Source organism: Carassius auratus, chromosome 3 (genome assembly GCF_003368295.1).
Source record: "Carassius auratus strain Wakin chromosome 3, ASM336829v1, whole genome shotgun sequence".
Classification (NCBI taxonomy): domain Eukaryota; kingdom Metazoa; phylum Chordata; class Actinopteri; order Cypriniformes; family Cyprinidae; genus Carassius; species Carassius auratus.
In genome coordinates this window covers 26,015,717-26,035,594 of record NC_039245.1, presented here as the reverse complement: position 1 = coordinate 26,035,594, position 19,878 = coordinate 26,015,717, and the positions used below count along the sequence as shown (strand labels likewise).

Below are 19,878 nucleotides of genomic sequence, written 5' to 3'. Positions count from 1 at the left end.
ATATATATATATATATATATACACACACACACACACACAATTGCATATTAAATGAAAAGAAAATAGAATACAAAAAGATTAGAATATTTCTCACATTTACACATTATGTAAGTACAAGCTGAAAGACAATTTAAAAAAATCGTATTTAAAAAAGAAAGAAAAAATGGGCCACACAAACGTACATTATTAAATTGTTAATAAAAAATCTAAAAAAACTTTAAATGCTGTTTGAAAATGAGCAAAATATTTATATATTTTTGTTGTTGTTGTTGAATTTAGTTTGATGAATATAAAATTGTCCTGATAAAAAACAAAACAAATTTATAATATTTGTATTTTAGAAACGTCATACTCGTTTGAATGAAGTAAAAGAGATGGTAAATTTAAGACTAGGAGGCAGCTCATTTTAACACTGAGAAATTGTGACATCTCAGACCAAAACAAAGATAAAAAAAAATAAATGCATGACAGACCTTCAAACTTTCACAATTACAAAAAGAGCAACTGTAATCTATATCCAGATGAAAACTTTCTGTTTCTTTCACAGGATAATGTTCACTGCACTCCTGTGAGTAAAGGAAAGCCAGTTTTATATACCAAAACCTCCAGCACTGTAATAAAAATAATAATGATTTGGACATGCACGTGTATCCATTTGACTGACTGATTCGTTTTGTTATTGTCCCAGGCGCATCAAGGCTTCAGCCAGGTGTGAATTGGGCTTTTGTCAAGCAAGAGCTTTGAAATTAATTCAGGAGTTTCAGCCGAGCCAGCTGAGGCCCCATCCACACGGAGACGCATTTCTGTGCGTCAAATTTTTGTCTGTGCGCACAAATTTTTTATCGGATAGGCGTTTCGTCCACACGGATCCGGCGTTTTCATCAGGTGAAACCGGGTCCCAAAGTGGATAAATTTGAAAACGCCGTCTTTGCGTTTTCGTCTGGATGGCTAATCCAGTATATTTTCTGAAACGATGACGTCATCAGCCCACGTCTCCCCCCTAGTCAGACACTTCTATGTCACGTAACAGTAACAAAAACATGACAAACACTGAACGATTGTCATTTTATTAACTAACATCAACATTGATTAATAAATGTATTGTCCCACGTTCGTTTGTGTACCACGCGCAAGGTTTATGAGAGCATAGTCCAAGTCTTCTTCTCTGTTTTTAGTGTATCTCTGTGGCAGAATTACAGCGCCACATACTGGTCTGGCATGTATACTACATCATTATGCGGTTTCGTGTGGACGCGGATATTTCTGGAGATGAGGAAAAAAAAGATCGGATTGGTGTAAACTCCGTCTCCGTGTGGAGAGTCTGAATAATTCAGAGCGGCTGTCAGAGAAAGCCTGTTATGGAGAAGGCTATCTATAATGTAATGGAGCCGGGTGTTTCTTCTGCGTTGTGTGTGTATTGAGTTATAACTCAGTGATCTGGTTGTGAGATGAGATACAGTGACATTAGTCTTAGCGGTGAGAGACTGCATGCTGGACATGGCCAAGCAATAGAAACAAACCACACCTTCAGCTGCAAACTTCAACGAGAAATGATGCAAGTGGCGGCTTTTGGGAAATTTTCGAGGAAGGGCTGTGCCGCATCCAACAGTTTCAGCAGATATGCCAGGATTATGAAATAATACACAGTTAAAGAAGAAGGTTTTTACCTTTATTTAGTTTACTAAAGCACATTTCAAATGTTTTCACTGGCCGACTTTTTTTTATTTTGGATAAAAGATGGTGCATGGCTGGGAAACAGAGGGTGCCTGAGATCATAACCACAACACATCTTTATTACTGTTTCCAAACATACACATTATATACTACAAGTCACACATAACAGAGTGTAATACCATGCTGTTTGGACTTGAACCAGAGTATATTTATGTAAATATCACACATGAACTGAGCTCATAAACTTATAGGCTGGACTTTCCCACTTGCTCCTGACTAATTTGTTTTACTATTGTTTATGTGAATTATTGAGCAAAGTGAAACTGTTCTCTTGCTCAAACTTTCATATTTATGGCAATTTAGAGCGGAGGCCACAAAAGTGCCCCCAAAAGTATAACAACACTTCAGTCACAATTAAAAATGCACGGGTCACAATGCCCATCTTAGACCAAGACGGTGTATCAGTGAGTTTTAGATTTTCACATGTACACGAGTGCTCACAAATTTATTTGAAACTGTGTATTGTGCCAGTGTATTTTAAACAATAGTCTATAATTTTTGTTATTATTTTAGTTTAACCTTTATTGAGAGCATCTATAATTAAACAAAAACAGAACAGTTTTGATATTACGGGGAAAAAAGAAGAAATAAACATATCAAATCAAATAAAACTGAACTCGATTGCGCATGCTGAGTTGTGAGCAGCTGTATGATGGCGTCCTCTAGTGGTCAACAACTCATTACAGGTGAAACCGTCTACTTTTTACATAAAACTAATATTGAGGAGTATGTGTTGGCATATTAGCATTTGGCATTGATAATGATAACATTAATCTAATATAGACTATTAAAACTGAGACCAATTTTTCAATAAAGAATAACAAATGTTACTCTGCTTTCCTTTTTTAAGAAAAACGTGAATTTGGTTAAAATATGCACATTTATACAATTTCTGTAATGATATCAAAGCCACCTTTAGTTCACTGGAAGAGGAAGGTCTACAATGATCAGACTGAAAACAAATATTTCGTGGTCACACAATAAGGATGTGTTTGGAGTGATTTCACACACGACTGGCACTAATGAAGACTTGCTCTCTTTACTCTCAATACAATGCTTGTTAATGGGACTGAGACAGTCTGCAGCCTCCTTGACAAGAGTTCAGGTGTCAGACTGCATTCAGCAACACTATGTAACACATACTAAACTTGTTTCCACTCAAATGACACATTATACAGTCCCTTTTAGTCACTGATGTGTTTCAAAGAATGAAACTGTCAAGGGGATAAACTTCCAACACAACTGGCTCTCAGGACAGATTTAAAGTGTTAAGAGGTTAAGCACATTACTTCAGATATTAAAGGGGGGCTTTCTGAAGGAATAGGGTTTTTGCTGGTAATATCAATCAATCAATCAATCACCTTTATTTATATAGTGCTTTAAACAAAATACATTGCGTCAAAGCAGCTGAACAACATTCATTTGGAAAACAGTGTCTCAATAATGCAAAATGATAGTTAAAGGCAGTTCATCATTGAATTCAGTGATGTCATCTCTGTTCAGTTGAAATAGTGTCTGTTTTTATTTGCAATCAAGTCAATGATATCGCTGTAATATATACGGAGGATGGAGAGATACAAGACAGACTGTCCTCTTGAGAGCTCTGTTAATGTGGCTGAGAGGTTTCCTGATAAAGAAACGATACAAAAGCAACTGTTGCAGTACAAAGCTTCTGCGTCTCTTACATTTATTCATTCACTCTTGAGCTCTGTCCTTCTTTAAGCAACCGCCAATCCACAGCTCAACAGTATAAAATAATAATAAAAAATCAACAGCCTCTGAACGAAAGAAAGAAGCAGATCATCATCCTTTTCAGTAATTTTAAGGGTCTGACCAAGAAGAAATAATTATTTAAAGTAACTGTGCATTCAGTTGAAAGTGGAAAAAATGACAAAGTCATTGAAAAATTAATAATTCTACTTGTTGAGTTCAAACAGTTCACTGGAATATGCATTTATTATTTTTGTTTGTCTTTCAATACAACACCATCAAATAAACCTTTTTCATAGTAAAAATATTATTTAATAATAATAAAATAAATAATAATATGATAAATAATAATAATAATAATATGAGCAAATCAAGCTGACAATATTAGGAAACTAAATAATTTAAAGGGATCAAGATCAAGTAGACAATTAAGTAGAAATAACTCTTTAAAGTAACAACTGTTCATTTAATGTGTAGTAATAGATATTTTTCATTTTGAACAAAAATATGATCGTCAAAAAAATATGGTTATCACACCAGAAATCCTGAAAAAGCTTGCTTGTTGAGTTCAGTCAGGTGCCTGGAATGTGCATTTTAATGATGTTTGTCATTTGACCCTTATTTAATTCAACAACATCAGATTACCTTGATTTATTCAAGCGAAAATAAATACATAAATAAATAAACATGCCAACATCCGGATGCGTCAGACCAAGTAACGTTCGTAACAAATGTACTTTTAATTTATATAAATATGCTTTTTTTTTTCAAAGCAAACTGAAAAAAAAGTGACGTTATAAAGGTTGCTGGAATGTGCGTTCAGCATTGTTTTCGTTTGATTGTTTTATTCAAGGAACTATATAATTTCCTCATTAGCAGCATACAGTGTTTTTCCTCGTCTCTTGTTTGTGAAATATCGTTTCTCTCGCGCTTTCTGTTTGTCCGTCAGTGAAGAAGTGGACGCGCGTAAAACACAAACCTGCGCGCTCGCGATTAAAAGCCAAGTCACCATAACAACCGCCCGACCAATAGAAGAGCGGGGGTCTGTTTACACGGGGGCGTCGCGTTGCTGGGTGACCGGACAGACGTCCAGCAGGTATTAAACCGGCCCCGAGCTCCTGCTGCCCCGGAGACCGTGAACCGAGACGCGCCGAGACACCACCTCCGGAGTTATTCCGCCTTAATCGGAGAAAGTTTTTTTCTGTGTGTTATTGGATGTTATTTCCCCGTCACTCAAGCCTCCTCGCAGTAAAGACAGGTGAGTTGAACCAAGTGTTGCTTTTTGGACTAGACACGACGAGCCTATTATCATTTAAAATATGTGTTTATATGAAAAAGTAATCAGTTGCTTACATTAAATGTATGTATGTATATTATTATTATTATTATTATTATTATTATTATTATTATTATTATTATTATTATTATTATGTCTGTGTGTTGTTGTCTCTGTGTACTGGAAGCTTATGTCACTAAAACAAATTCGTTGTATGCGCAATCACACTTGGCAATAAAGCTCTTTCTGATTCTGATATAACTTACTTGTCTAGTTACCAACGTGATAAAATTACGTAATGCGAAGATGGTTGATAATTATTGAAATAATAACAATTATTTAAAAAATTTGTAGAACTATAGAGAAACCCATGTGATCTTACGTTATAATAGTAATAATTATAACAATAATTATAATAGTAGTTAGATTTTCTTAAGCTATACACTGAAAATATCTGATAACATCTAAGTTGACTGGATTTATTTAAGTCAGACTGTTATTTCAATAATAATAATGATAAATTATGCACTTAACATGATTTTATCCAAAGCAACATACAGTGCATTAAGGCTAAACATTTTTACCTAACATGTGTTTCCTGGGGAGCGAACCCACAACCTTTTGCACTGTTAATGCAATGCTCTTCCACTGAGCCACTTTATGTATATATATTAATATAATTGCAGATCAGCTCAGTTGACAGTGTAAACATCTGAATACTGAAGGAAAAAGTGTATTTTGTGAGCTTCCTTGAACCCCGATGCACCTGCCGTGTTAAGGAATGTCAGCGGTTTGGGATCTGCTCTATTGTGTGTTCACAGACACCAGTTACGAGCTGTTGTAAACCTGACCTGTGAAGCTTCTGGAAACTTCTATGAACTCTATAAAGAAAGCAAACGTTCTGTCTCCTCAGGATTTGTCTGGGACAGGACCATGCTGTCTGTGAGTTACACGGACCCCTGGCCGGAGGGCTCGGTGGGGCTGGAGGAGGAGGTGGTCACGGCTGCCGCTCAGGCCGAGCAGCTGGACCGGAGCTCAGTCGAGTGCAGCAGAAGCAGCTGCAGCTCTGACACTTTAGACGACAGCCTCACCAGCCTCCAGTGGCTGCAGGAGTTCTCCATTCTCAACGCCAGCGCCTCCCAATCCAGCCATCCCCACAGCCACTTCTTCGGGAGCCAAGCAGGCTCGGATGCGCCCTCGTCTCCTTTAGCAGGAGATCCGGCGTCTATCGGTATGCCGCTGACCCCTGGCAAACCCACAGCGGCGTCTTTCTACAGGACGCCTTGCTTGTCGGCTCTTCCTAGCCTGGTTGCTCACGGACACTGTCCGGATGAAGTCGATTATAAGACCAACCCTCATATCAAGCCACCGTATTCATATGCAACTCTCATCTGCATGGCCATGCAGGCCAGTAAGAAAACCAAAATCACTCTCTCATGCATCTATAAATGGATCACAGACAACTTCTGCTACTTCCGCCACGCAGACCCCACATGGCAGGTAAGATGCAGCAGTCAAACTTTACAACTGTTTTAGTGTTACAGAATGCCTTACATTCATTTGCACTTTAAAGATGCACTTAATAGAAGGCTTACACTGAGACCCGTCATTTGCATATCTGGCAAAGGGTATTTTGCTATTGTTTGAGCAGAATGGAGTGAGAGAAAGCCCTCTTAGCACCTGCTGAAGTGGATTGTGTATTGGAGAGAGACCAACAGAAACCTTTCAGAAGCCTGTTGTTTAGAGGCTTGATATTTTTAGCTTTTGGATGAATACCAAACAGAGTAAGAGCTTTTCCATCTTAACTGCTCTACTAGCGATGTGTGCTCAGATGAAAGAATAACAGCAACAGTGTATCGTATGGTGTCATGTAAAAAAAAAGTTGGGCATTGATTTCCTTAAAACATGTTTATAATTTAATCTGCTTTTCAAAGTGAGGCAAGGAGGAAGAATGAGCTCCGAAGTTGGATATTTTTAAAGGATTTAGATTGTTTGGTGAATTATTAATTAATCACTTAGCCATAACCTCTTTTCTGTGAAGAAAATGTAGACATTCGCTCAGAGATATTTAGATATTTTAACTTAAAACAATGTTTAACCAGGGTCAAGAGGTCAGTGCTTCATTTAAATGTAATTAGCTTGTGGTGACTGGCATGCCTGATGTGTTGATACACCGTGGAGGCATTTAAAGACCATATCAAATCAAAATTAGACATTTTAGCTTTGTGGTCTTGCATACTTCTGAAAGTTGACAAAATGACCATTTAGTAGTGATATAGACATTAAAAATAACCAGTCTTCCTCTCCTAGGAATTGGTACACAAATATTGATGATTCATTTTGAACTCACTTGCATATGAAACAATTTGTCCAATCAAATGTTTTTTTTTTTTTTTTTGAATGAGAATGCCCCTCCCCATTCTGACTAGCAATAGCAAGTAGCAAATGAGGTCACACTTTATAGTGAAGTTCAATTTGTTAACACTAGTTAATGGATTAGGTGTTATGAAATAACACATTTGTTAACAGAATAAATTCATTTTATTGATGTTAATTTATGAACGTACTATTGTTCACTGTGTGGTGCAGTCACGTTAGCGAAATTTAATTTGCATAATGTATGAAGCACGGATCACACAGAAATCACTTTCAAACCAGTCAACGTGACGAATTCACACATAAAAACTTGAACAAGACGCAATCTTAAATTCTCAGTCGCACAAATTTTTCTTAAAATGACTAAACTTTGATGAGTAACAGTAAATGTGACTGCACCTTTAATGCACTAATATTAAACATGTTTTAGCATACGTAGAAATGAATGTTTACCTAGAATAATAATAAATGATGTGAAAGTATTGTTCTTTGTTTATGATACCTAATGCATTAACTGATGCTAACAAGTTGAACCTTCTTGTTTAGTCTTACAGTGTGAAAACTAAAGCCTAAATTAATCAAAAGCCTAAAAACAGACAAGCCTAAAGACATGTCCTGCCCAAAATTCGTGTTTTAAACAGAAAAGGAGAAAACCTGCACTCAAGCTTTTTCACAGTGTCTTTAATGCATAACTTCCATGCGTTTAAGTGCATCATGATAATGGAAAATTCCAATACACAGTTATACAAATATAGTTTTTCTCCTTCATCATTGCAGAATTCCATCCGCCACAACCTGTCGCTGAACAAATGCTTTATAAAAGTCCCGAGACAAAAGGATGAACCAGGCAAAGGTGGGTTCTGGAAGATCGACCCCCAGTACGCAGAACGCCTCCTCAGCGGTGCCTACAAGAAGCGCAGGATGCCCCCAGTGCAGATCAACCCAGCTCTTCAGAAACACCTCAGGATGAGCTCTCACGCTGGACAAGCTGCAGCCACTGCAGGGATGGCCAGAAACCTCTGTGTGAGTCCCGAGTCCCAGCAGCTTCTGAAAGAGTTTGAGGAAGTCACGGGAGCCGATCAGAACTGGGACCCTCGTTTGGCTGAAGCCACCATGTTGAATTGTTGGGTCTCAGGGAAGGGGAGCAAGAGGAAACAGCCGTACACACACAGGACTGGTGGGAGCAAAGCTCCACGATGTTCAAGCTCCCCACTGCTGGCCATGGATGACCAGGAGGACTTAAGCTCCCTCAAGGGCAACTTTGACTGGGATGCCCTGCTAGACTCGGCCTTGAATGGAGAGTTAAGCTTGAACGAAGGAGGTCCATTGAGCTCTATACCACAAGACGAGGACTTGATGGTTAGAGGCACCCATATCAGCCCCCTCGAACCTCCTGGAGGTGTCATTGAGAGCCATGTGTTGATGGAAACCCAGAGGAGCAGCGAAGCAGACTTTAATGAGGAAACCTTCCTGGCCACTGCATTCCTCCAGAGTCCCTGGTCGGAAGTGGAAGAGGGCAACCGTACCGACTTCCTCTGTAGCTCAACGGTCAGCATCGATCAACTCTTTGACCTGGGAGACTCTCTCGAAGGAGACTTAAGCAGTAAGATCGAGTCTCTCCTTTGAAGATTCAGGCCTCTGGACACAAACAAGTCTAGGAACAAAGAGGGTTTGGACCATTTACCCCCAAAGATTTCATGCTGGATTCCATGAAGCCCACATGAAGATGTATTTTTAAGAGTGTATCTATTTCTAATACTGATTTTTATGATTATGTTTTTGTATTTGACATGTTATCTACCTGCATTAAAGCTAATCTAATCAAGTTCCTTAGCGAGTCCTTAAAATCATCTATCAAATGCGTGGAACTTGGGATTCGGAGACTGAACATGTACGGATGGCACTGGAAGTAGAAAAAACTGAGATGCAAGCTTGTTGTTTACAATTCAAAATCACATACCAGGAAATGTAAGTGAACGAGAATAATTTAAGAAATGAACAGTTCAAACACCTTGTGGATGAAGTCAAACGTGTTATACAAATTGTATCATATTCAACCAAATTCTGGAAGCAGAAATTTGAAACAAACTGTGCAAGTGAAATTGTACATCATGCTGCCTTTCTTGTAACGGCAAAACTATGTGCTTTCAGTGAACACTCTTAAAAATAAAGGTTCTTTATTAGAATTAGAATAGAAGAACCTTTAATGTCCACAGAATCTTTCCATGGTACAAAATGTTGATTTAAATATTCCTTACACTAAGAAATAGTGGTTTGTTTTAAGAACTGTTCACTGAAATGTCTTTGGGGAACCAAAAGTGGTTCTTCTGGCTTTGCAAAAGGTCCCTTTTGGAACCTTTATTTTTAAGAGTGTGTTGAATGCTGCTTATTGCAGTTGATCTCATGAAGTCCCCAGGGCTACACATTTTGGATGTCCCACCTGATTTATAACATCAGCTAATTGGTGGAGGCTCTAAGACCTGATCTGGATGTGCCAGATAAAGATACGTCCATAATGTGCTGTTCCTTGGCTCCCCAAGACCAGGACTTTTGGATGAATTGCTGAAACTGAATTGCTTAGGTTTTTAGCGCCGAGTGGCTGATATGATGAAAATTGTGTATTTTGATAGTGTAACTGCACTAATTGAATGGATTGTTTTTTTAGGGTTCCTGCCCATGTTGGATTATTTGGTAGGTAAAAGTGCCAAACTTTCTGTCTTGCAGCTGGATTCTAGCACTGATAGATTTCTACATGCACATCTAACCACTTTCATTCACATATTGTGTTATGAGTGTTATGCTGACGTCATACAAATGATATTTCACATCAAGACTACTTGCATCCTCTTAATTTAGATTGTTAGTACTAAGAAAAGTTAAACAGAATGAGTTAATGGCTTAGGAAGACATGTCATTAAAATAAATAATAATAGTGCTTTATCCAGAATGGACAACCATAATTTGAGCTCAAAAAAGGACCCTAATCAGTAAAATGTATCTTGTATCATTCAATTGGGTTTAGAAATATCTAACCTTTGCATGTGCTTAGCAAAATAAATGGCAAAACAGAAATATTTTTATGTCAGAAAACATATACGTCTCCCTAGCCCCTTTCACACTGCACGTCGGACCCGCAATATTCCCATAACATTGCCTGGTCGCCTTCTGTGTGAAAGCAACCACGTCCCGGAATTGATTACCGAATCGAACCCGGGTCGGGGACATAGTAACATTGCGGTAATCGATCCGGAACGAGCGCTGTGTGAACAAAAGCCAGATCTAATTCGGTATCGAAGTGATGACGCGCGTTATCGCGCGACTCTTTTACCGGCTGTTTTGAAGGAAGATCAACATTCGCGACGAAAACATATGTGCAAACTGTAATGAAGCAGAGATCAGTTAGTTCCTCACTTTCCGCGCTGACACTGAGATCGTTTGCTTGCTTCAGTTAAAGTATAACGTGCCAAGCTTTGTCGACTCGTACATTACACGTCACGCGCTGATGTCACGTGTCGTTACGGGATCTTCAAGGGTTGTGTGTGAAAGCACGCACATATACCGGGTCATCACTGGCAGTGTGAAAGTGCCAAATCTAGCGACCAGGAAACAATTACAGGAACACTTTACCCCTGTATTTGCCGGAATGGCAGTGTGAAAGGGGCTCCTGTGTGCCTGTTTGTGATGAATAGATGCACCCAAGTTTAGTAATGCAGCCAGTGTATATGAATCAAATGATTTTATAACAACAAAACTTATTCCAAAGATTCTAGTAGGTTTATTAATTGTTTTTATTATTGTACTTTTTTTTGTTTTACAAAATTTTGACTTCTAATCTCCCTTCCCCCATTAACACAGTTAAAAATTCAATGATGCCTACAAAGTGTTCAGCCTATTTAAAGATATTGTACTTAAGATTAAAATATAAGACAGATAACTCATGTTGTTGTGTGTGTAGTGAGTAAAAGGGCTGAAAAAAAGACCTTGAAGCTGAATAGTTTTCTCAGAGCGACATCTTTTACTCAGTTCATGCTTGATTCCACTCCATTTGTGCTCTTGCTTTTATTATGCAATGGGAGCAAGACGTGCATGTGTGTGATTTACACCAGCATCTCTCTGCTTGTCTTATTTTGGGGGTGTCGCTCTCTGTGTGTTGGGGGGGGGGGGTTAGGGTTTTGTTTGTGCTCAGTGAGATTCTCGTACCCCCCATGGGGTCTGATGGGGACGACGTCCCACGCCCTCATATATCACTGTGCTTTAACATAGATCAACAGGACCTGGCATTCGTATTGGGAAGCTGGGAAGCACATGAAAAAAGTGTTCATTGTATGTTGGGAGATGCTCACAAAATCTGTCAACAACATGGTTTGGATCAAAATCTGATGAAAGAAAGGATGTGTTCCAAACGTAATAAATGAATACCTTTAGGATGGATATTGTATACTGTATACTGACTAATATCTTTTGGGTTATCACCCCTCTCAAGAGAGGTCTGGGATAACCAATCCAAACTGGAATAGTCTTTCCGGGTAAAGTGTCCTCGTAATTATAATGTGTTGGCTCGGTCAGATGAGAGGCCCTGTAACCAGATCCAGGTATTATCCTGCAGTCTTGCAGATAGCTACAGGTAAGGAGAGCACACTGATGAAATGCTAAACCTGTTGCTTTTGTCTTTCACTCTAACAATGCTCAAAACTAAAAGTGTAAAAGGCTTCTAAGCAAGAGCCAGTGTTATCAAAATACAACCAAGCAATAGTGGTTGTGCATTTCAAACCTAAGCTGAGAATCGATTTAAAAGAATCAAAATTCTGATTTAAGGAAATGTAATGAAATTAAGAATTCATACATTTTTCATTTTTTCAGTACAATTTGATTTTTCAGATTCATTAACTTGACCAGAAAATCTGTTCCAAATAATGCTATTCTTTCTAAGTATCCTATATAACTTTTAAAAATCAGCAAATCAGAATGATTTCTGAAGGATCATGTGACACTGAAGACTGGAGGAATGATGCTGAAAAAACAGCTTTGATCACAGGAATAAATTACAGTTTAAAATATATTCAAATTGAAAACAGTTATTTTAAATTGTAATAGTATTTCACATTATTACTGTTCTTCCTTTCTTTTTCTCTTTTGTTGTTGTTTCTTAATCAAATAAATGCAGCCTTGGTGAGCATAAGACACAAAAAACATTGTAAAAATCTTTACTGACCCAAAACATTTAAATGGTGGTGTGTGTGTATATATATATAAATGTAAAAAAATCCAAAATGCAGTTCAAAGTTGGGGTCATTATTGATTTTTTATTTAAATAAATAGACATAATTTTTTATGTTTTGTTAAACTGTATTAAAACAAAGTTAAGTATCCTACCTGTTTACTTTGAAAGATGGTAACCTGAAAAAACTCAGATTTTTATGAAATGGCCAAAATATTAATTTAACCTCACTGAATCGCATTCAAAACATCAATTAATACCAACAAAACTATTTTAATGACTTTAATATAGGTAGCGCAATCTCTTTGTCCAATTCGATTCAGATTCACACTGACTGAAGTGGAGCCAATTCTCATATTCTGATGTTTTATTCTCAAGTCTGTTTGACGTCACATCAGGGAAATGTTATTCAATGAAAGAAAACGTTCAGAAAAGAGAGCAAATATCAAAGAGGTTACTGTAGCGGGAGGCCGTTTGTCAGACGTCAGACTTTGGGATGAGGAGGTTGTGAATCTGAGCCACCGGGCAAGCTGTGGCTTCAGGACGGGGTTTTTGCCGTTTCCCGCACAACTCCAATGGTATTCTGCTTCTGTGTAGCACAAGATGAGAGCCGCTGATGTCTCGGACAGCCCTCATGTGCTCAACCGATGATCCAGACACAAGAGACAGGGGTGGAGCGTGAAGCAGACGGGGAGAGGAGCAGCGAATACATCTTTTTTATCACATGGGCTGTGAAAGGCCAGTCTCCTGGGCAACTACTGGTGCTATTGTCATGGGGGCCGAGCACTAAATGGGCAAGGGTCCATAACAGTCCCTGCAGCCAGGGGTGGGGGTTTGATTAGGGAGGGCTGGCAGGGGTCTGGCGACCACTGAGATTTATTGAGGGGATGCCGTATGTCTTCGTGAAAGTGCACTTACTTTCCAGAGTAGGGCTGAAAAGGGAAACATGTTATTTTTTTTCATATAAAGGGTTCAGTATGTGCTTGAAAATGTTATTTAGATGAAAATGGGAATATGTGCTACATGCTTTCTTCTCAATAACAAAATAAACATGCAACAAAAATGACGGCGGGAGGATAACATCAGTTAAAGGGAACCTGCATAGACAGCAATGCAACTGAAACGTTCAAGAAAGGTAGTAAGGACATCATTAAAACAGTCCCTGACCACGCATGTGTGATACTGACCTGAACGTGCAACGAACTGACATGGAAGAGAAGAGCAAGATATTTCAAACTCTTAACAAACTTTGTTTTGGCCCAATTTTTTCCGGGATGAAGTAACACCAGTTTTGATTTTCGCATGAAGTACATTGGGGCCTATAGAACACTATTATACAATTTAAATAAAGCTCTAGGTATTGAAAAGTGAATGAATGTGGCATGCTGAGAAGAGGTGGGCTATTACATTTCTAATCAATCAGACAAATGGTTTCCACAAAGCAACACCCTAACAACCACCAGAATACCTTTAGCAACCATATAGCAATGTACTTACAACCATAAAGAATATCTAGTTTTAATTCAAAAAGTTCCTTTGTGTAAAAATAAACACTTTAGCATACTTTAAAAAAGAGAGTACTGAATATGGAATTCATATAGTTTGAAAGAATACATACATAAGTGCAAACTTAATGTAATGTTTTAAGACACTTAAAGGGATAGTTTACACAAATATAAAAACTACCCCATGATTTACTCACCCTCAAGGTGTATATGACTTAAACCATCCTAGGTGTATATGACTTTCTTCTTTCAGACAAATACAGTCTTTGTATTGACTTTGTATGTAATCTACTCGCGCAAATCGTTGAACTCGCGTTATATCCATGATTTATCTTTCCGTCTGATTGATGGCCATCAGCGGGTGGGTAGAAGACAACAAATACCATCATTCCACGCTCCTTCTTAGCGTCATCAAACCACGTGATTGTTATTGTTTCGGTAGTGCGCCCTCTAGTGGCAGATCCTACAACCTGTACCTTTAACCCCCCAGAGCCACGTGGAGCACTTTTTATGATGGATGGATGAACTTTATTTTGCTTCAAAATCTCAACCCCCATTCAATGCCATTATAAAGCTTGGAAGAGTCAGGACATTTTGAAAATATAACGAATATATATATTCGTCTGAAAGAAGAAAGTCTGAAAGGTGAACTATCCCTTTAATTGCAAATATATAAAAAAGGTATTATAATAAAAAAATAATTATGCAATTAGCTGAACTATTTAATGATTATTAAAACTACAATTATTTCAAATGTGCTTTAAAGTAAAACTTTTAATTTTTACATTATTGCAAACTGCACTTTTAAAAAGTTTATTTGAGTGTATTTAGAAACATTCATGAAAGTGTCTTTCTTTAAATTTACTTAAGTGTCCTTTTATTTCATTAAGATTATAAACTTTCTGAAATTAGAATTAAAAAAAAATTTATACTTTTACAATTTGAGCGAAACTAGAAGTGGACATTCAACGATATCTCACGACCAATTTGTAAGTATTTTGATAGGGGTGAAAAATTAGTGCGAATTTGTATGATAATTTTATACGATTTGTCTAGACCACAGTGACAGGTAGGTTTAGGGATGGGGTTAGGTGTAGGTCATTCGTACAATTTCAAATCAATTGTGCAATTCGTTAAATTTGTACGATTTAACACAAATCGTACAAATTGTATGAATGAGGTCGTATAAATTCATACGAATTAGCCACCTCGTAAAATATGTATGAATTGCTGTGAGATCAGGCTGGAACATTCAATACAATGGTTGCACTTTATTTTACAGTACGTGTACGTACATGTACTTATAGTGTACTTACAGTGTATTTATCTAAGAAAGTTCTGGTAATACAATGTAACTACATGGGGTAGGGTTAGGTTTAGGGGTAGACTCAGGGTTAGTAAATAGTTATAACATAGTTATTGTAATTACTATAATAAGTACATAGTATGTATATGGGGAACAGGACTGTAAAATAAAGTGCTACCACAATTATGCAAACTTGTTTTTAATAGGTTGGCCCTGTTAACTCTCTATTTACATGTTTCTGATGATATATGAAGAATTCAGATGCAAAAGCCTCTAAGTGCCATCTGAAATTTTAATCTAAAATTAGGTTGAGTCATTTTACTTTAATTGCAGTGTGCTGGTCCTTTTCCAGGCTATTAAAAGGACATAAATATAGGAGCCTGATAAAAATCCTAATTTTAGATGAAAATTTCAGATGGCACTTAGAGGCTTTTGCATATGAATTGCAATGTCTTTTTTGGCTGACATGACAATTTAATTTACTTTACCACTAAGAGACTAATATTTACTGTCCAATGAATACCCATTGGATAAAAAAAATAAAATAAAGAAAAACACTAAACATCCTGTTTCACAGAAGAAATGCACACGATTATGCTGACTTTAATTTAATATACAGCACAAGGAAATAGAGGCATGTGAGAGGCTGTTTCTGATGAGTAATGTTTTGGCCAGTTTACTGTATGTTCGGTTTTATATGATATATACTGCACGGCAAAGACAGGAGATTTTGTACTTGTTTGACAAAAATCAACAAGCTGCGCTCTGCATCATTCCCACATGAGCGCTGATATCAGAGACCTGGAGGTCAGGCGAAGCAGTGGGCCATGACATGCTGGGTTGTAGGTGGCTGGTGTGTGTGCTCTCAGATCCACCGTCTCTTTGTTAGCGAGACACTAGCGGCTGAGTAATCTGACATCCATCACCAGCTTGGGGAGCAATACACACAGTGAGCGAGCATAGGGAAAACAATACGTAGTGAAACAGTGGGAGGCCCTGTATTCATTATGCAGGGCTGTGATGCTCTTTTGTAGGTGTTTGGGGGTGGTGGTGAGCCTGCAAAAGATCCCCATGACAAAGCCATTTCCTGCTGTTTGCACTGCTCATTGTAATCTTCTCTAATAATGCTGTTTATCACGTTGCTAATGAGTCGAGGTGCGCTTCAAATGAACAATTTACAGTGTTGTGTCTGTTCCCGCTTGTGGAGTCCAGCCTTGTGTGATTGAAGTTTTGGTCACACGTTAGTTTGTGGACCAATTCTCACTATTATCTAACTATGACTTAGCCTAAAAAAACTCCTTATTCGCTGCTTATTAAAAGTTAGTTTAGGTGCAGGGTGGTTTAAGGGATCTAAAATATGGTCGTGCAGAAAAAAGCATTAATAAGTAGAATCCCGATTCCAAAAAAGTTGGGACACTGTACAAATTGAGTTAAAAAAGAATGGAATAATTTACAAATCTCATAAACGTATATTTTATTAACAATAGAATATAGATAACATATCAAATGTTGAAAGTTAGGCATTTTGAAATGTCATGCCGAATATTGGCTCATTTTGGATTTCATGAGAGCCACACATCCAAAAAATTTGGGACAGGTAGCAATAAGAATATGGAAAAGTTAAATGTACATATAAGGAACAGCTGGAGGACCAATTTGCAACTTATTAGGTCAATTGCCTACATGATTGGGTATAAAAAGAGGCTCTCAGAGTGGCAGTGTCTATCAGAAGTCAAGATGGGCAGAGGATCACCAATTCCCCAAAAACGCTGCGGCGAAAAACAGTGGAGCAATATCAGAAAGGAGTTTCTCAGAGAAAAATTGCAAAGAGTTTGAAGCTATCATCATCTACAGTGTATAATATCATCCAAAGATGCAGAGAATCTGGAACTATCTCTGTACTGTAATGTCTTTATATTACAAAAACCTTTCGATTGCTCAGGCTGGTATCCAGATGGCATTATATATAATATGTATGCCATAAATGTAACATGAGGGAATATTGACCACCTATGTCTCATAATTTTTAACTAGGGGCACCTTACATGAAAAATTCAGAGATTCCAGAGCAATAAAATGTATTGTTTAGCTACATTACGTCTCTGCAAAGCTACATGAGTTTATAGATTATTATTTTCTCTACCGTAGACACAAAGGCACCCTGTTTTCAGTTTCTCCGAGAGAACTACATCTCATTCATTTTGCATTATATAACAGCTTAACCTTGCTTAGCCTTACCTCAACAATAGCAACAAGTCAGACCTGTCGCACATAAGTGTAGCCTATATTTTAAAGAAAGACACATGGCAACCGTGCTGTGAATGGCACGTTCAAGTACAGGTTTGTTGGCTCAAGGTTATCCAATCTCATAGGTGTCGAGGATGAAGCTTCTGTTGTGGAGACCATGAAACGAAAGACACTAAAATGTTCATCACAGACAAACGCAGGTAGAGAAGATCTCACCTGACACCTGATCTCAACATGGCCTCGAGAGAGAGCTGGTGCCACAGGGAGAGAGAGTTACAGCGGAGAGGTGCAAAGAGGAAAAAACAAACATAAACCATGCAGGCCCACGGTAGCCAGGCGAAGACCGTACGTGATGCTGGCGGACGCGGCTCGACCCTGAACTGGCGAGTCCAGACCTGCCTTTGAATGCTGGGTGGGAGACGCACCAAGCCGACTGCAGGACTTGGCTTCATTCAATGAAAAAAAGCCTACTTTAAGCAAACAAGAGCATAGCAAACTCTTTCACCGTTCTCTGTTTTTGCATTTATTTCTTTTTCCCTATTCTTTTTTGTTTTTGCATTTATTTTTTTATTTCCCTCACATGGCTCTGCCAGGGCCTTTTACGCTACTAAGGGAAGATACTCTTTTTTTCCTCTTGATTTGATTTCTTTATGTCTTTGTTTGTTTCCCAGTGGACTTTAAAATGATGCTGTTTTACATATCTGAGGCGCTGCCTTCAATAGGTGAGCGGTCGTGGCGACAAAAACCAAACAAAAACCCCACTGCTGGATCCAAATTGGGACCCCCTCGTAGATCAGATCGGCCAAGGCTTTCTCCGATGCATTTCTAAACACTCTCTCGGTTTCCACCCCCAGCAATGGTGGCTGCGTCTCCCATTAAATGACTTGATTGGAACAGATGGAGGATGAAGTGAAACACAGACTTCTGAAGTAATTTCCCACAGCCCTTCCCTTTCTAATCAACACCGATACTGTTTTTGAAAGGTGAAGTGTGTAATTTCTTTGCCACTATGTGGCACCGAGCGGGGTTGTGATGTTTGATGTTTGTTTGAGAGGCCAGACTGTGTCCGACAAAACAACACTGAACGTGTTTAGAATAGCACGCTACTATTCATGCAACATTAAGTAGCCTAAGAATACTGTGTATTTTCTTTCTGCATGAAATACCATATAACTTTTGCCAAAAAGTGGAGTGCGCCGTGAGAACAAAAGCAAGTGCAATGCACGTCCAGTGAAATGACTGAACCAGAAGAAAAAGCATTTAGACACTTGCAATCCATTCTTGACTCATTGTATGACTGTCAAATGTTAAAAACGTAGTTCAGCATGGAAATGTATTTACAAATGTATAAAACGTTTTTATTTTTTAGTCCATATGTTGAAAGTTAGTGTATCTTGTGTTGTAATGTCACAGAGAAAACGTTGTTTTGTTTTCTGTAGAAGTAGTTTTGGTGAGTACATGATGATTAGTGAACTAAGACTTTATGATAAATGGACGCTAAATAAATAAATTAAACATGCAAATGACATGCACATTTTTTAATGGCTCAATATTATTATTAACTCTGCAATCCTTAGTATGTACACAATTAGCATTCAGTTTTGAATAGAGTTATTATTTTATTGTTTGCTGCCAGTGGCACAGAAATGAAATTTCCGGTGCCATTTTTTTTTCTTTTTGTCTACCAGTACCACTCATGAAACATTGAAGATAAAATTCATAATTTAAATGTCATTTAAAAGCATTAAAATAATGATGATAATAAAACAATCATAATTTCTAACCTTGAGTAAAAGAATTGAGCTTTGATGTATTGAATGTGCATTTGTAGTGTACTATAAATCTCTAATCATACATGCAGATAATGTAACATTAATGAAATAAAATACAAATTATGTTTATTATCATCACACTTAAGTACACGGATCCTGCTATTGGTTCCTTTGCTTGAACCAATGAAAACGTGTCCTGTTTTCATTGGTTGTCTAGTTTATGTGTCATGTGTTTATTGGTTGGATTATGTCATGTGACCCCATTGTTTGGTGTGTATATAGCCTCATATAGCCCATTGTCTCTTGTCTAGCCTTGTCAACTGCTTGGTGAGTCTTCGCCTGCGTTCATGTTCAAGTTTATTTCATAGTTTGGTATCAAGTGATTTGTAAACTTCAAGTCTTGTAAATAAAAGCTGCAGATGGGTTCAGTATGCTTGGCTACAGTGGACATTATTACAATAACCCTATGCTGTGCTTTGAGTACACTCATTTTGACTTAACAGACTAAAACACATGTAAAGTACTTGACTGTTACTGTTATTTAATATTACATTTAAAGTCAACTTATTAAATATATACTAAATTGCAACAATCATTTATAGAAATTAGTTTATGATAGGTGTGTGTCAGTATATTTACTTAGCAGTACGCTTTAACCATGGTTCAGAGACAACAGACCATGAAATGGTATGTTAGAATGTACTCAAGTAAAGAAAGCTGTGCGGACTGAAACA

The 19,878-nt window shown here is 37.8% G+C and overlaps 1 protein-coding gene across 2 annotated transcripts; it reads left to right on the top strand.

The window, feature by feature from the left end:
• Positions 1 to 4,421: 4,421 nt before the first annotated feature.
• Positions 4,422 to 10,223, top strand: LOC113052636 (forkhead box protein J1-A-like). Of its 2 annotated transcripts, none has more exons than XM_026217017.1 (3): positions 4,422 to 4,702; positions 5,542 to 6,220; positions 7,874 to 10,223. In XM_026217017.1, exons 2-3 carry the CDS (start codon positions 5,654 to 5,656, stop codon positions 8,720 to 8,722), a joined length of 1,416 nt encoding a protein of 471 aa, XP_026072802.1. In that variant the 5' UTR covers positions 4,422 to 4,702; positions 5,542 to 5,653; the 3' UTR covers positions 8,723 to 10,223. The 2 variants fall into 2 exon arrangements, with proteins under 2 accessions (XP_026072802.1, XP_026072793.1); XM_026217008.1 differs by having other exon boundaries at positions 4,429 to 4,702; positions 5,634 to 6,220; positions 7,874 to 10,222.
• Positions 10,224 to 19,878: the final 9,655 nt, after the last annotated feature.

Excerpts from the sequence above, each read along its gene's own strand:
- LOC113052636 (XM_026217008.1), top strand. The coding sequence starts at position 4,660 with ATGTTATTTCCCCGTCACTCAAGCCTCCTCGCAGTAAAGACAG. Across the intron at positions 4,703-5,633 it reads CCTCCTCGCAGTAAAGACAG|GATTTGTCTGGGACAGGACC; the intron begins GTGAGTTGAACC and ends CTGTCTCCTCAG. Across the intron at positions 6,221-7,873 it reads ACGCAGACCCCACATGGCAG|AATTCCATCCGCCACAACCT; the intron begins GTAAGATGCAGC and ends TCATCATTGCAG.